Genomic DNA, 13957 nt, shown 5'->3' on the forward strand with positions numbered 1-13957 from the left:
CTTACTGATCTGACAAGACAACCATTTTCAATAGAGGGTGCTGTATTAAAGCCTTTTTAAATTATTTGAAATTTGTATTAAAAAGCTACACTGCTAATAAAGGTATGTTCCCTACCAACTAAAATGAAATTAAGTATTTCTTCTGAAATTTTAGGTAAATACTATTAAAAAAAGATTACCACACCAAATCACATCACATCACTCAAAGCAAGTGACACTAAGAATTTTTATTTAAGGAAGAAAAACCAAATTTCTAAAGGTAATTAAATTTTAAATCACATACATACAAATTATATGCAGAAGTGCAGCAAACATGTCTGTAAAAAATACAAAGATACATTTTTATAATTCAGTATTATTATACATTTCTGACAACGCAGGTCTGTGGCAACCACGTAATATATGGACAATGTCACAGAAGAGGAAAACTTGGTTTCAAGTCTCCATATCTAACCAGCACCCAGACAACCAAAGTGAGATTTATAATCATAAGCAATCCGTTTTTATTTTCTGGCACAACGCTGAAGCTAAACTAACCTCCTTCATAAGGGACATAGTAAACTGACAGTTAAAGTCTGCATTAAGATTAATATAATGTTAATAGAAACTAGGAATGGACAAGTCTCCTGTGTCGTTTGAGGCCATGCAAACTTGAAAAGCCCTTGTTACAAACTGCGCATACGTATGGTCTCTCTCCTGTATGCGTTCGCATGTGCAAAGTAAGAAAACAGGATTGGACAAAACCCTTTTCACATATGGTGCACTTGAACGGTCTTTCTCCAGTATGGTACCGCCTGTGAATCTTCAGTTCTGCTGCGGATCTAAAAGACTTCTCACAGTCATCGCACTTGAAAGGCCTTTCGCCGGTGTGGATCAAAGTGTGCCTCACCAACGCGTCCTTCCCAAAGAATCCCTTTCCGCAGTGCTCACATGGGAAGCGCATCCCTTTGTGGTGGAAGTTATCATGTTTTAGAAGGCACCTTCTAGATGTGAAGGTCTTATCACACTGAGTACAAGGGAAGATCGTGGTAGGTTTTTCGTCTACGGGTTCTCCGGCGTGATGCACGCGCTCCACGTGCCTCGTCAGTGTGACGCCGTGCCTGAACTTCTTGCCGCACTCCCAGCAAAGATACGGATACGCCTTTGTGTGCTTTTTCTGGTGCTCCACAAGATCAGAGTATGAGCGGAACCTTTTAGCACAGTGAGTGCACTGGAAAGGCTGGTAACCGGTGTGTTTCCACTCGTGTCTGATGAAACGCTTCAAACTGGAAAAGGTCGTTTCACAGTACGGACAAGTGAAAGGCTCAGTGGGGTTGTGGGCATCGATGTAATGCTTATGAAGGGCCTTGAATACGGGGAAGTGCTCTTCACACCGATTACACTGGAACGGCGTGTGGGATTCTTTGTGCATGGCCAGAGCCTCCGAGTCACGTACTAGTTTCATGCAGACCTCGCAGTAGAGTGGGTTGTGAGTCTGCTTGTGGGAATCCAACGTTGACTTGTACTTAAAAGCCTTGTCACATTCGTCACATCTGAAACAATGTTTCACATCATCTGGATTCTCGGGATCCACTTGCTGCTCAGTGTAGCAAATGTTCCTCATGTGGAACCTAAACGTTTGTCTGCATTTGAATTCGACGCTGCAGTGAGGACAGTAGAACGGACCTTCCATGCCACTCTTACTTCCGTCTGGGCTTCTTTCTCCTAATTCCCCGGAGGACTTCTCCGACATGATATAGTCAGGATCTTGGGCGGTGCTGTCTGGAGGATGATCGTCAATAAATGCCTCACAAATGACCCCACTGGATGACTGTTCACCAGCATCTGATGCGGTTTCTTGTCCTTGTGTATCTTTATCAGGATTTACTTTAGTTGAAGTAGTACATTTGTGCTGCTGCAAGAAGCGTAAACTCTTATAAAACTTTTTGCACACGGAACAAGCAATGGGCAGCTCCTCTGTGTGCTGATTCATATGTCTCTGCAGGAACTTGGCCTGGGTCACCACTTTGCCACACACCTTGCACGTTCTCTCATCCAAATCATTTTTTGCTGAACTCTGGGAAACTGTGGTACCGCCCAAAGTCTTGCCTGATTTTCTCCACTGCGACAGGTACCGTTTCATCTTAAGTCCTCGATTCTTTCTCACTGGTCTTTCCCACAAGGGGTCTGCATCCAGGTCTTCCTTAAAGCCCCTTGCTTTACTTTCCACTTTGTAATCTTTATCGTCGTCGTCTGGGCATTTCCTTCTCCCCCCATGTCTCTTTGGCTTCTTCTCCACGCCATCTAGCAGTGTCACTTGGCCATCCTCCCCAATGATCAGAGTCCCAGCATGGTCATCGTGCCTGTCATCTACCATTTCCCCCTCGCTGGCCTCAGTGCCTTCGGTGGGATCCGAGACCACAATACTGTCCATTTCAGTCTTCACCTCTCCACTGATGCCAAACCACTGTGGCTCTGCACACTCCGCTGTGCTCCCAGGTACTTCGACATACACTTCTTTGTTCTCAGATTCCACCTCCATCTCTGAACAGACTGTGTACACGAGGCTACTCTCTGCGTCGGTTCCTGGCTGCTCGTTGACAATCACGACTCTTTCCACAGGAGGAAGACAAAGGGCTGATAAGATGCCGCTGTCAACAACATAAGACTCTGAAAAGAAACACAATAGATCAGTTCAGGTAGAACATACAGAGAACTTTCTGACAGAACTGCTAAATGGCAATGAACCTGTATATCAGAGAAAGATCTCCTTACCAATATCTTCAAGATGGGTGAGATTTTTCTGTGTGTCCAACAATACTTTTAGATCTTCAGGTTGAACTAAAGTCTCCATGGATTCATTCAGAAAAGAGGTGGTGTCACTCATCAGGGAAACAACCTGATAAAAAAAAACAAAAATTAAATGTTTTTAAAATTATATTCTATTCAAACACATTTTTTGAGTACAACAAAAAGCTAAGATGTTTTCCTCTTGAGATTATGCGTTTACCTGCTGGAGACTTTGAGCAGGAAGGAGCTTTTCAAGTCTGGACAGAAACAGCCACATCAGAGTCTGAATAGCTTTGTCGTATGTGGGCCCAAAGTCTCCAGGGAAAACATCCTGAAACACCAACAAATCCAGTAAATATGGTGGGTGACCACCAACAACTTTAACAAGAGCTGAAGATACAGAGCTGTTTGTCTAAGTAGGCTTACCTGGAAAAAAGTCATTCTTTCATCAGGATCTCTGAGCAAATTTTGAACAAGGCCCACGAAATGAGAGTCAGACACTTCTGTTGACTGTAGGCAGAAGCAGAATCAATTGGTTTTGCAAACTGATAGTAAATGACAAGCAAAGTAACTACATTCACCAGAAACAACAAAACCCAGCATGCAAGAGGTAAGAGAGTTTACCTCTATTTTCCACAGAGACCTGAGGCTCTGCATTCGGTCGAGGTGTGGCTGAATAATCTGCAGGTCGGCCGTTTCATCGGAACGACACAGTTCCAGGATCAGCTGCAATTTAAAAGGCCAAAATAAATAAACCAGTAAAATAAAAATTGTTTACAAAGCTGCTCAGATGCCCCTTCTGCGTTGTTTGCATTTGCTTTAGAGCTGATCCCTTTAGAAAACAGCAGTTTGTTGATTAACATTAGGAGTGCTGTGTATCCATCTTTGAGACACCAATTCGAAAAGTGCAGTTGTGTTGTCAATATATCATTACGTTTATTTTGGTGACAGAAAAAACTGCTTTCTAAACACCAAACAATGCACCCTTAATGTTGAAATAAGCCTCTTGTGGCACTATACTGATCACTACTCCCCAACAAGGCCTGGACTCTTTCAGGTCATGATTAATGTAAAAACTCCAATCAGAAATCAATGTTATCAAACAAAACCTGACTCACTCGTGCTCTGAGGCCCAAAATGAGTTCGGCTCGCTGCCTTGTAGAAAGAAGCTGAGGAACAATCTCTGTAACCATGAACACAAACTCCTCCAGCAGGCCATAGTCGGACACAATCTTCTGTTCCACTGTGTGCCAGATCGCAGCAGACACCAAGCGGATGGGGGAAACCAGGAGGCGCAGGGCGGAGAGGGGAAGAGTGGGACCTGCAAAACAAGGAAACAGTCAGTAATTGCTTGAAAAGGCAGGTGTACGTTTTAGAGCAAGTCTGGGATGAAACATAAAAGTGAAACATCTTGCTTTGCAAAAATTTTTTTTTTGAAACTCAAACATCTCGTCTGCATTAATATACCCCAGCAGATGATTCTAGACCTGTGATTCTAGAAGAGTGAAACAGTCAATCATATGGCACCAATACAAGCGATTTAAGAGTCTAGGCATAGTTTTTGTTGTCAAAATAAATAGCTACCCCTTATTATACTAGGCATGTTCTTAAAAATAGGCAAGTGTCTTCATTCCAGATATTTGGAATCTGAATAAAAAGACGCATACAAAATGTTTGACCCATGTCATACAGTTTAAAAGGCAGTTATCGATGATCCTACCCAAACACAAAGAAATTTCTGAATTCGAAGCAAGTTCCAAAAAATAAAAATATAATAATCTCTAAAAAAAATTTCTTGCCAGATTACCTTCATTTAGCAAATAGAAATAAACTTGGTCATTCTAACTCGGCTAAAACAGGAAAAGTAAGGTCTGATTTAACTTCAGACAGAGAGAAAAAAATAGGCTTACATGTGTTTTTACTCATTGTATGCAAATATCTGGTGTCAGCTGTAGCTAGGGATCATTGTAAAGCTTAGATTCTACAAAACAGTGATTGAAGACAAGTAGATTTTTTTAAAGTCAATGTAATAGACCATTACGCCATGTAAATGCCCTGAAAGTACATAGAAGCTTGTTTCTATGAGGAGACGGGAACAATAATGCAATTGAAAGTCCCTCCTACTACACTTCTTAATTTGGTAACTGGTTCATGCCTGTGTCAAATTTCTGTCCAGCCCTCAAGAAAAAAAAAAAAAGGAAAAATTTACTCATACTTATAAACAAGGTCCAAAAAATCCAAAACCATGGATACATGTGATGATGGCTGATGAGTGTAGTGGTGATTGAACCCCTCCATACACTTCAGTTTTACTTTATCTATGTTATGAAACTTTTAAACTGAGCTGCTGCGTTTGTGTTCTACAAGTAGACCTAATCTTCACAAAGTAAAGTGATTTGACATGCAAATACATGCTTATCTGGCCCAGGCAAAGTCTGCATATAATATTTTTAGATTATAAGAATTGATTGGAAAAATAGTCGGATTCTTTCAATATTCGCAGACGTAGCTGTTAAGGTTAATAATGGCTGGATACAAGGATTCTTACAAGTCACTTGATCTACATTTATTTTCGCCATTCAAATGGAATAAAACGGCAATTCGTTTTCTTTTTAGTAAAAAATAAAAATAATTTTTAAAAAAGTTGTGATTTGGTGACAACCTTTCGAGTGTTTTAGGGAACACAAATTAGCAAGGGAAGCTGTTTAAATGTTGCACACCTCTTGTGTTTTAACGTACAAACATTATTGTGTTATTGAAATGTTTTTAACGGTCTTTCAGATGAAAACGTTTGACTTGACAGAACTCTTTACAATATTACACAAAGATATTTATTTTACCTGAACATTTAAAGTAAACGTTTTTGAAAGTTTAAAACTTGCCCTTCACAAAAGGAAAAAAAAATTCAGGGCCAAACTCCGGTTATGTCGGATCTTCCTGGTTTTATTTGCATTCTCCGGACTTGGTCAAATATGTTAATGTATCGTGAAGGATTTATATTCAGTTTAAATAAATTATATAAGCACATAATTTAGGAAACGTTTGTTTAAGAAATATTAGAGTGAACTGTAAAAACCACCGGAGTCATTTCAGAAGCTAACTCTAGCCTAGCATAGCATTAACTGAGTTAGCTCCAATGCTTCTCAGCTAGCTAGGTTGGCACTGTGGCAGAACACCTTTAGCATCAGCTATATCTACCTGACTCGCAAGGCTTGTAAATAAGCACCTCTGGCGGCGTCTAAGAAAATCGTTAGTCCGATTTCAATAAAATAATATGGACACTATGACGAAAACCGTCAGTTTTAACATGTTATTAGGATGCTATTCCCGCGCGCGCGCTGCGGCCTAGCTAAACAAATCTGCCAGTTGGTGTTTTTACTCACCAGGTAACTCGGAACTTCCTCCTTCCATCTTAGACAGTCACTGTAGTAACATTACAATGAGAACAACTACTGTCCGGGACTCTACCACAGTCAAAGAGATTCCTTTAACAGCGGCTTTGTTCAATACCAAAGTCTTCCAGGCGCTTTTTCTGCGTCAACGGTTGCTCTGCGTTCCGTCTGAAACAGTCCGGACGAAACAGTCCGGACTCAAGTTAGTTAGCTCTGTTTCGTTCCGCTTCATGACGACCTGTTGCATAGTCAAATGTGTTACATATTTAGGAATAATTGCTCTTAAATTACTCAAAGCTCGGTTATGCTGAATAATTATAGTGTAATTATTAACCTTCTAGATGTTTCAGCTCAGTGGAAACCACTATTATTATTTGCCAAACTATCTCAAGTGTTGACACAACTGATTTGTTCCTCATGTATAGGGGCCGTTTCATGCCTTAACGATCCATAAGGTTTAAGTTACAGTAAATCTCAAAAGTTTACCACCCTTGTTAAAATGAATGCCGAGATGTAAAATAAAAAATATGTTCATACTATTTCAAGACTTTTAAAACATATGTGAAATATACACAACTGAACTGAGAAAAATAAGCTATAAAAATGAAATAAAACCAAATAAAAAGATGCATATGCATAAACCAACATGTATTCACTTTTTTGATTGTATTTCCTCTTAACATTTTCTTGAATTCACACTCAAGTTTAATTTTTTTCACACAGCACATTTACCGCAAGACAGAAATTCTTTTCAGTCTCACAATCATCCAAAACCAGGACAAAAAAAAAAAAAACAATGAAATTGAATCTTAAAAGTTTTAGGCCACAATTTAAAAATGTAGCATTAATACAAAAGTAACCTCATAATCTTTCCATGGAGAACATGCCTTCAAAGCAAATCAGACTTTTTGGCCCAAAATTCCAATTTTATGTTTGAGATTGCATATTATATATTACATTAATGGATGTTTTTTGTAATTAGACTGACGAACAAAAATATATATTCTGCTCTAACGGTCACAGACACAACACTGATTAAGATATTTTGCTTTAGAAAAAAGAACACAACTGACTGGGTGCACACAATTTGTCCACTGATATCGATTTAAGGTGTTCCTCAAAACACATTCAAATCTCTCCCTATGTCAATCGCATGGCCAGATAACTTTGGTAATCCTAAAAGCAGAAAATGTTTGGTTCGATTTAATGTCAGAAAATAAGATTAAGGGTCTCTTTTTAAATGGTATTTCACCCTTAAGAACGAAGTTCAAACCCCTTTGCTAGAAAATGTTACAAACCTTAAACCAAAGGTGACATTTGTAAGATGTTTGTACTAATCCTCTTTCATATATATATATCAGCCAAGCAGGAAGTCAAAATTGACATACCACTGACAATTTCTTGAACAATTATTGCTTTATTTCTCAGCAAAGGCATGTCAAGAAATTTCAATGCCAATTGCAATCTCCTTAGAGTGGAGAATGAGTTCCAATCCTCATCAACCTGCCCAAAAGGAGTTTCACCATCTAACACCAGTTTGTGTAACAAAATGTTGCCAGTCATTGGTCCAGTACTAATTACTGCAGAGCCTCGTATGTAGTACTACAAAAGGTTCATCTCCAAAACATTATGATCCATCTGACAACGGTACACCTGCTGTTGGGTACACAAATTTTTCTCAACATTTGTATTTGCTTTATGACATTTATTCACTGATTTCATTTAAACATTTAAACATTTCTACAATTATTTTACTCTAATCTGGCACAGACGAGTGTAGAAGCCTTTTATGTCTAAACATGCTGTAGGATTTGAGAAAAGCCTTGCCGCAGATGTGGCAAACAAACGGTCTTTCTTTAGTGTGGATTTTTGCGTGCAAGTTGAGATCGCCGAGTCGTACGAAGCCCTTTCCACAGACATCGCATTTGTGAGGTCGCTCAGTGGTGTGGTGTAAAAGCACGTGTCTCTTCAGCTCTGAAGCAGTTCTGTAGGCACTCTCGCAATCAGGGGTGGTGCATTTGAAGGGGCTCTGTCCCATGTGCATCATTTTATGCCTTGCCAATGTCGACGGAGCGACCATCTTACTACAGTAGGGGCACTCCCTGCGGAACAGTTGCTGGAGGTGCTTGGTCCTCTGATGTCTTATCAGGGTGGCCTTTTCTTTAAAGACCTTCTCGCACTGGGAACAAGAATAATTCTTCTCATTTCTAGAAGCACTGTGGATGAGTCTAATGTGGCGGTACAGGTTGGATCTGTGGGCAAAAGTCTTTCCACATTCCGAGCACAGGCAGGGTTTCTCCCCTTTGTGGACCTTTTCATGGGACAAAAGATATGAGAATGACTTGAACTTTAAACTGCACTGACCACACTGAAAGGGTAGATGACCTGTGTGCTGCCATTCGTGTCTGATTAAAGCATTGAGCTTAGGTGAAATCTTTGGACAGTGATTGCATTTGAAGGGTTTGCTAATTCCGTGGGTGTTTTCGAAATGCCTAACCAAGTGCTTAAAAACGGTGAAGGTCTGGTCACAGCGGGTGCACTGAAATGGCGTGTGTGCGGTTTTATGGCGGGCCAATGTTTCTGCGTCTCGCAGCACCGTCCGACACACGCTGCAGTACAGCTCATGGTGTGTGAGCAGGTGCTTTTGTAAGGAAATCTTGTACTGAAATGCATCTCCACATTTGTCGCATTTGGAAAGGTTCTGGGTTTCTTCCGGCTTGGTGGGATCTACGTTCTTGAGGTGGTACTCGAAGCAGGTCTTTTTCAAGTGTCTCTCAAGCGAAGAGAGGAGTTTATACTTGGTCCCACACTGGGGGCAGGCGTAGTCTTTGTTGGGAAAGTGGCTTTTTATGTGAGCTCGCAGATTTTTGCTTACCTGCTCTTTGCAAATAAAACACAAGAAATTCCGGGTCTTTTTTGGAGTGCTGGCTTTTGTATTGGACCGTTTTGCTTTTGGGGACGGAGTGAACTTATTTTCAGGAGTGTTTGCATTAGAGCAGCTGGAAAATGAATCACTTTCAGCGGGACTACTGGCAGGTGTTGCAAATGAACCATCGTCGTCAGAGTAGTAAGACCAGGAATCTGCATTACTGAGATCGTCTTGGCAAGACTTCTCCGAGTAGTAAGACCAGGAGTCATCCTCACTGCATGTGGCTGCAGGAGGCTTATGCGAAGACAATTTGCTGGAGCGAGCAGACTCTTCCTTATCAGTCACTGAAGCGGGAGTCTTGCTGGATTGTCTGGTTTTCCTGGAAGCAGGGTTTTTGGCCGGTAGGGTTTTATCACGTAGCTCCTTTTTCTCCTTCTCAAGAATCTTCTTCATCAACATTCCCCTGTTAGCCCTCACGGGTCGAGAAACTGTGATCGCTGGTTTCTCAAGTTTTTTCCCAGGAACTTTACGCTTCTTCGCGATGCGAGACGCAGCCTTCCCTTGACCTTCAAAGACGTCACTCACATTTTTCTCAGTTTGATTTTCATTCTTGGAAAGCTGTGTTCCATTATCCAAGTTAGTCGCGTCAACAGTTAAAGGTCCTGAAGCAGAATGAGGTTTTATCTGGGATGCTTCAAGCAATGGTGAAGAGTCTTCTTCCATAGGTGATGGGCATGATGGGACACAGCCCAAAATATTGACTTCTGTTTGACTTTCAGATGTCTTGCTTGACTTTGGAGAAGGAAGTTTGAGGGCAGAGATGATGCAGGAACCATCAAGAGAAATATCTGGAAAAGAAAAGAAAAAGATCAGCTCTTACATAAGACTAAAGTGGCTTACAATACATTTTATGAAGGCTAGCAAGAAAGTCAAACTCATATTGTACAAATTTATTAAAACAGTAGATTATTTCAAGCTTTTATTTCCAGAAATTGTGATTAAATTTCTGGAAAAGAAATGAATCATCCAACTTACAGATGATTAAAAACCTGACAATCAGTGTCTTGGCTTGTGGTCGAAATGAGTTGCTCTTTTAAAGCTCTTTTAGTAGTATGTCAAGTGTTGCTGGGGTATTCACTTCCTGTTTGGAAATCTCCGGATTTGTTCAATCAGATGCACAAATTACTAGTTCTCTGTGTTTACGACTTACTATTCTGAGTTCCCATCAAAAATTTGAGGGCTACATTTTTGCAGCTTTAAAAGCAGCCAACGTTTTTCAGTCTTTAAGCAACCAACATAGCCAACCCTGGGTACAACTTGGAGGTGTGCATCCTTCTCCACAACTGGGAGCCCTAAGCATGCTGCATATCGCTTCCTAAGCGCAAGGGGCCTGCATGTGAAGTGTTTATTTCTTGACATATAAAGAGCTCAACATAACAAGACTAACCACGTTCTAGTCAACTTTTAACATTGCTATCCTAACCCTTGACGTCTTTAGAAAGTAACTTTTTTTTTTGCCACTTGGAAACATTTGGAAAACTATGCTGCTTTTTGTGAATTTTAAATTTGATTGAAAAGCATCAGTTTTACTCTCACCAGGTTTTCCAAGACAGTCACACAGTTCTCTGATTACTGTAACTTACCATTGTGATCCAGCTGACTGAGGTCTTTGTGATGTTGCAGAAGGTTTTTAAGCTCGTCACACTGAGTCACAGACTGCACATATTCTGCCAAGACACACGAAACCTCCCCGAACACGGATGCGACCTGTACATAGAAAATGGTAAGGACGCTTTAATGTCTGCTAATTTAAAGAGAAGACAGAAACTGGGATTTATTCATGTACCTGATGGAAAGTTTGAATAGGAAGGATGTTTTCAAGTCTAGACAAAAACAACCACATCAGGGCATCGACAGCTTTGTCATATTTTGCACCAAAATCTTCACGGAAACCCCGCTGGGAATAAAATATAGAAAGTATATTTTATTTATAATTAAATAAATAAATAAATACAGACAAAAAAATATCAAGATTTTTCCTTGAGTAATAATTAAAAATGGTTCTATAGGTGGCTTAACTGTTCGCAGATGTTATTTTTAAGCACAATCCTAGATATTGAGAGCCTGATGTGTTGCTTAATAAACTATCTCAGCCCTAGAATTAGGCGATAAATGATAATGATTACAGCAAACTAAAAGCGGATCAACAAGCCTAACCTGAAAGAAGAGTTCTCTCTCATCAGGGCTTCCCAGTAGTTTCTTAACCAGATCCACAAAGTCCAAGTGGGACACCTCTGGATTTGGACCACCGGCCTGTAAGATAAGCCACTGATAAACATTCAAGCAGTGAAAAGGAGCTATGTAGATTAAGAAATTAAAGACTAAATATTGAGACAAAAAGCCCTTGCAGAATGCAGTTTAACAACCAACTCCCAAGGTGGATCAAGGATGCCTTATTGATGGTTGGACTTCAACCCCTGTGCCTGATTTGTGACGGGACATTTCAGTTGACTGCAAGAAACATGTAGGTTGCTCAACAAAAGTATGACGTCAGAGGAGTTTCAGTCACCTCTTCAAGCCATGACCTGATGAGCATTTCCATCCTGTTCAAATGCGGTTCAACAAGCTCGCAGTCAGGAGCAGCTTCCCGCTGGCATAAATCCAAGATCAACTGAAAGAACCCCAAAGAACAACAACACATTTTTTTTACTTCTAAATAACAGTTGTGACATTATGCTTAGCTGTGTTAATTACATCAAAACTACAGGCAGTGTTTGAATCTGGACGACACCTTACCCGTGCTCTCAGACCCAGGGTGAGTTGGACCCTCTGCCGACTGGTAAGCAGCTCTGGAATCGTGTCGGTAACCATAGAAACAAATTCCTCCAGGATGCCGTAGTCAGCCACCACCTTCTGCTGGACGGTCTGCCAGATTGCTGCAGAGGCCAGCCGTAGTGGCGGCACCACGAGATGCAGAGCGGAGAGAGAAAAAGGCGCACCTGAAGGTAAACATACTACGTTAACATGGAGGATCATTGGTTTTATTTCATGTTTTGTTAAGAACAAGCATGCAATTCCTCTCATTTTTAAGCTTGTACAAGCAGAAACCATGTGCCAATTTATCTGTTGAGTATGAACGATACAATAACCCCAAACCACTCCAAGGATGCAGCTGGTTGATGGACTCTGATCTCCATGCCCATTAATGTAATTTGTGCTTTTTTTCAAAGAATCTAATCTCCACCCAATCAGTAATGAAAGGGATCCAATGGCTATTAAATAAGTCTTCCTAACATCTATTTAAATTTAACAATAATGTCCTTTGGATAGTTGAGAGTAAAGTAGATAAGTGTGGTACACAGTAATGTTTGTGAAGTCAAACACAGGATATCTCCAGAAAACCCTCATGCCCTCTGTCAAACTTGTTATTTAGGGTCGTTTTGCAGCTTACAACAATCTAATTACGTAATTTCTCATTAAAATCAATACCATTTTCCAGTATGCATTATTCTAGCCTTTATTTTTCCATAAATTTGGATGGCTTTATCCAAATAAATTCTATTCATTAATAAGTCCTTTAAAATGATGTTCAACCTATACAGAGAACTGTACAATTTCTGACATTGGCAACTTTTTCTAATGTCTTTACACAAAAGAAAAACATGTATCACACATTACAAAGGATATAAATAAGATTTTTCAGTAACAAAATACAGCGTCCGAAAGGGTTATAAAAATATGAGAAAAATCATACTAACGTTTATTTTTGCTCCATGTTAATTTTAAAAAGATATACTCTTTTAGATGTGGAGCTTAGCGCTCACCAACATTAGCGTGCAGCTAAGCCAAGTTAGCTAGCTACACTATGCGTTTAGGCAGCCAGTGACAGTAACTCACCTGAAGAACGTTCCTGAGAAATATCTTCCATATCGCAGTTGATCTAACACTTAGTTTAACGAAAACCAGACATAACTGAATAAAAAGGGTTCTCTCGGTTACTTCCTTTTAGCATCTACAAAGGCTTTGTCCGACGTCTTTTCTGTTCCGGCGTTGCATCGTTCGTGGTAGCAGTGTTCCGAGTTTACAGGTGTCAGATATTTAAAATATTTCTCACTTTTACTGAATTACAGCTAAATAATTTTAACTTTAGTTTAGACGGTTTTTATTTAGAAATATATTAAACTCATGAGCAGTCCGTACTAACAGTGTTAGTTTTTTTCCACCAGGTGTTACATCGATTCGTGTCTCTCCATCAGATAGTTCCCCCAGTGTCTCCTCGCCGCTTTACACCGCCCGGGCGGCAAAATACGCGCGCGCTTGTTCAGCGCCCTTATCGAGAGAACTACGGACACCGTGAAAGCTCAAACAACGTGTTTCGGCGAAGATAACTGCACTCTCAAAACACAAACACAAAATTTCATATATATAGACTTTCAACTTGAATCTTAGAATTAAAGAGTGACGGCAAACAGGCCTTCCAACAGTAAAGCTTGGAGCTCATCACCAAAGCCGAATGGTCAAGAATACCTGTGAATACACTGTCGTGCGGAAAATAAATAGAGGACACTTAAACCATTCTCCGGACTCTGTTTATTGGAATCAGCGAGAAAAAAAATAAATACATCTGCACCTAAAAGATGAAAACTTTCTGTAGTGAGGCTTCGACTACAGCACATAAGCTTCAGTTTATGCATTTTAGATGTTAAAAAGAATCTTTTCTGAAATGAACAAGCTTGGCAATAATGTGTAATTACAAGTGATGTGTACTTACTGAGCAGGAGCTCATGTAAAAAGTCATTTACAGAAATGAGTTTACTGGCTTGTTTTCTTACACCTGTGCTTTTCGAGTTTACTCTTCATAGGCCTTTAAATATGAACAGTTAAAATACACTGAAAAAACAAAATCAGTTCTGATGGCATCTGAACA

General features: G+C 40.1%; 2 protein-coding genes across 2 annotated transcripts; both read right to left on the reverse strand.

Annotated features, from left to right (window-relative positions):
* Window positions 1-212: 212 nt before the first annotated feature.
* Window positions 213-6382, reverse strand: LOC106907172 (uncharacterized). The gene is made up of 7 exons (XM_014972756.2): window positions 6153-6382; window positions 3888-4090; window positions 3394-3495; window positions 3196-3279; window positions 2990-3100; window positions 2755-2878; window positions 213-2649 (listed from the first exon to the last, which is right to left on the reverse strand). The coding sequence occupies exons 1-7, from the start codon at window positions 6178-6180 to the stop codon at window positions 608-610; spliced, it is 2694 nt and encodes an 897-aa protein (XP_014828242.1). The 5' UTR covers window positions 6181-6382; the 3' UTR covers window positions 213-607.
* A 1176-nt stretch (window positions 6383-7558) lies between these two features.
* LOC106907173 (uncharacterized) lies at window positions 7559-13513 on the reverse strand. The gene is made up of 7 exons (XM_014972757.2): window positions 12928-13513; window positions 11827-12029; window positions 11600-11701; window positions 11248-11343; window positions 10877-10987; window positions 10674-10797; window positions 7559-9878 (listed from the first exon to the last, which is right to left on the reverse strand). The coding sequence occupies exons 1-7, from the start codon at window positions 12956-12958 to the stop codon at window positions 7918-7920; spliced, it is 2628 nt and encodes an 875-aa protein (XP_014828243.2). The 5' UTR covers window positions 12959-13513; the 3' UTR covers window positions 7559-7917.
* Window positions 13514-13957: the final 444 nt, after the last annotated feature.

Source organism: Poecilia mexicana, unplaced genomic scaffold (assembly GCF_051168715.1).
Source record: "Poecilia mexicana isolate PSO_F unplaced genomic scaffold, ASM5116871v1 scaffold_19, whole genome shotgun sequence".
Taxonomy (NCBI): Eukaryota; Metazoa; Chordata; class Actinopteri; order Cyprinodontiformes; family Poeciliidae; genus Poecilia; species Poecilia mexicana.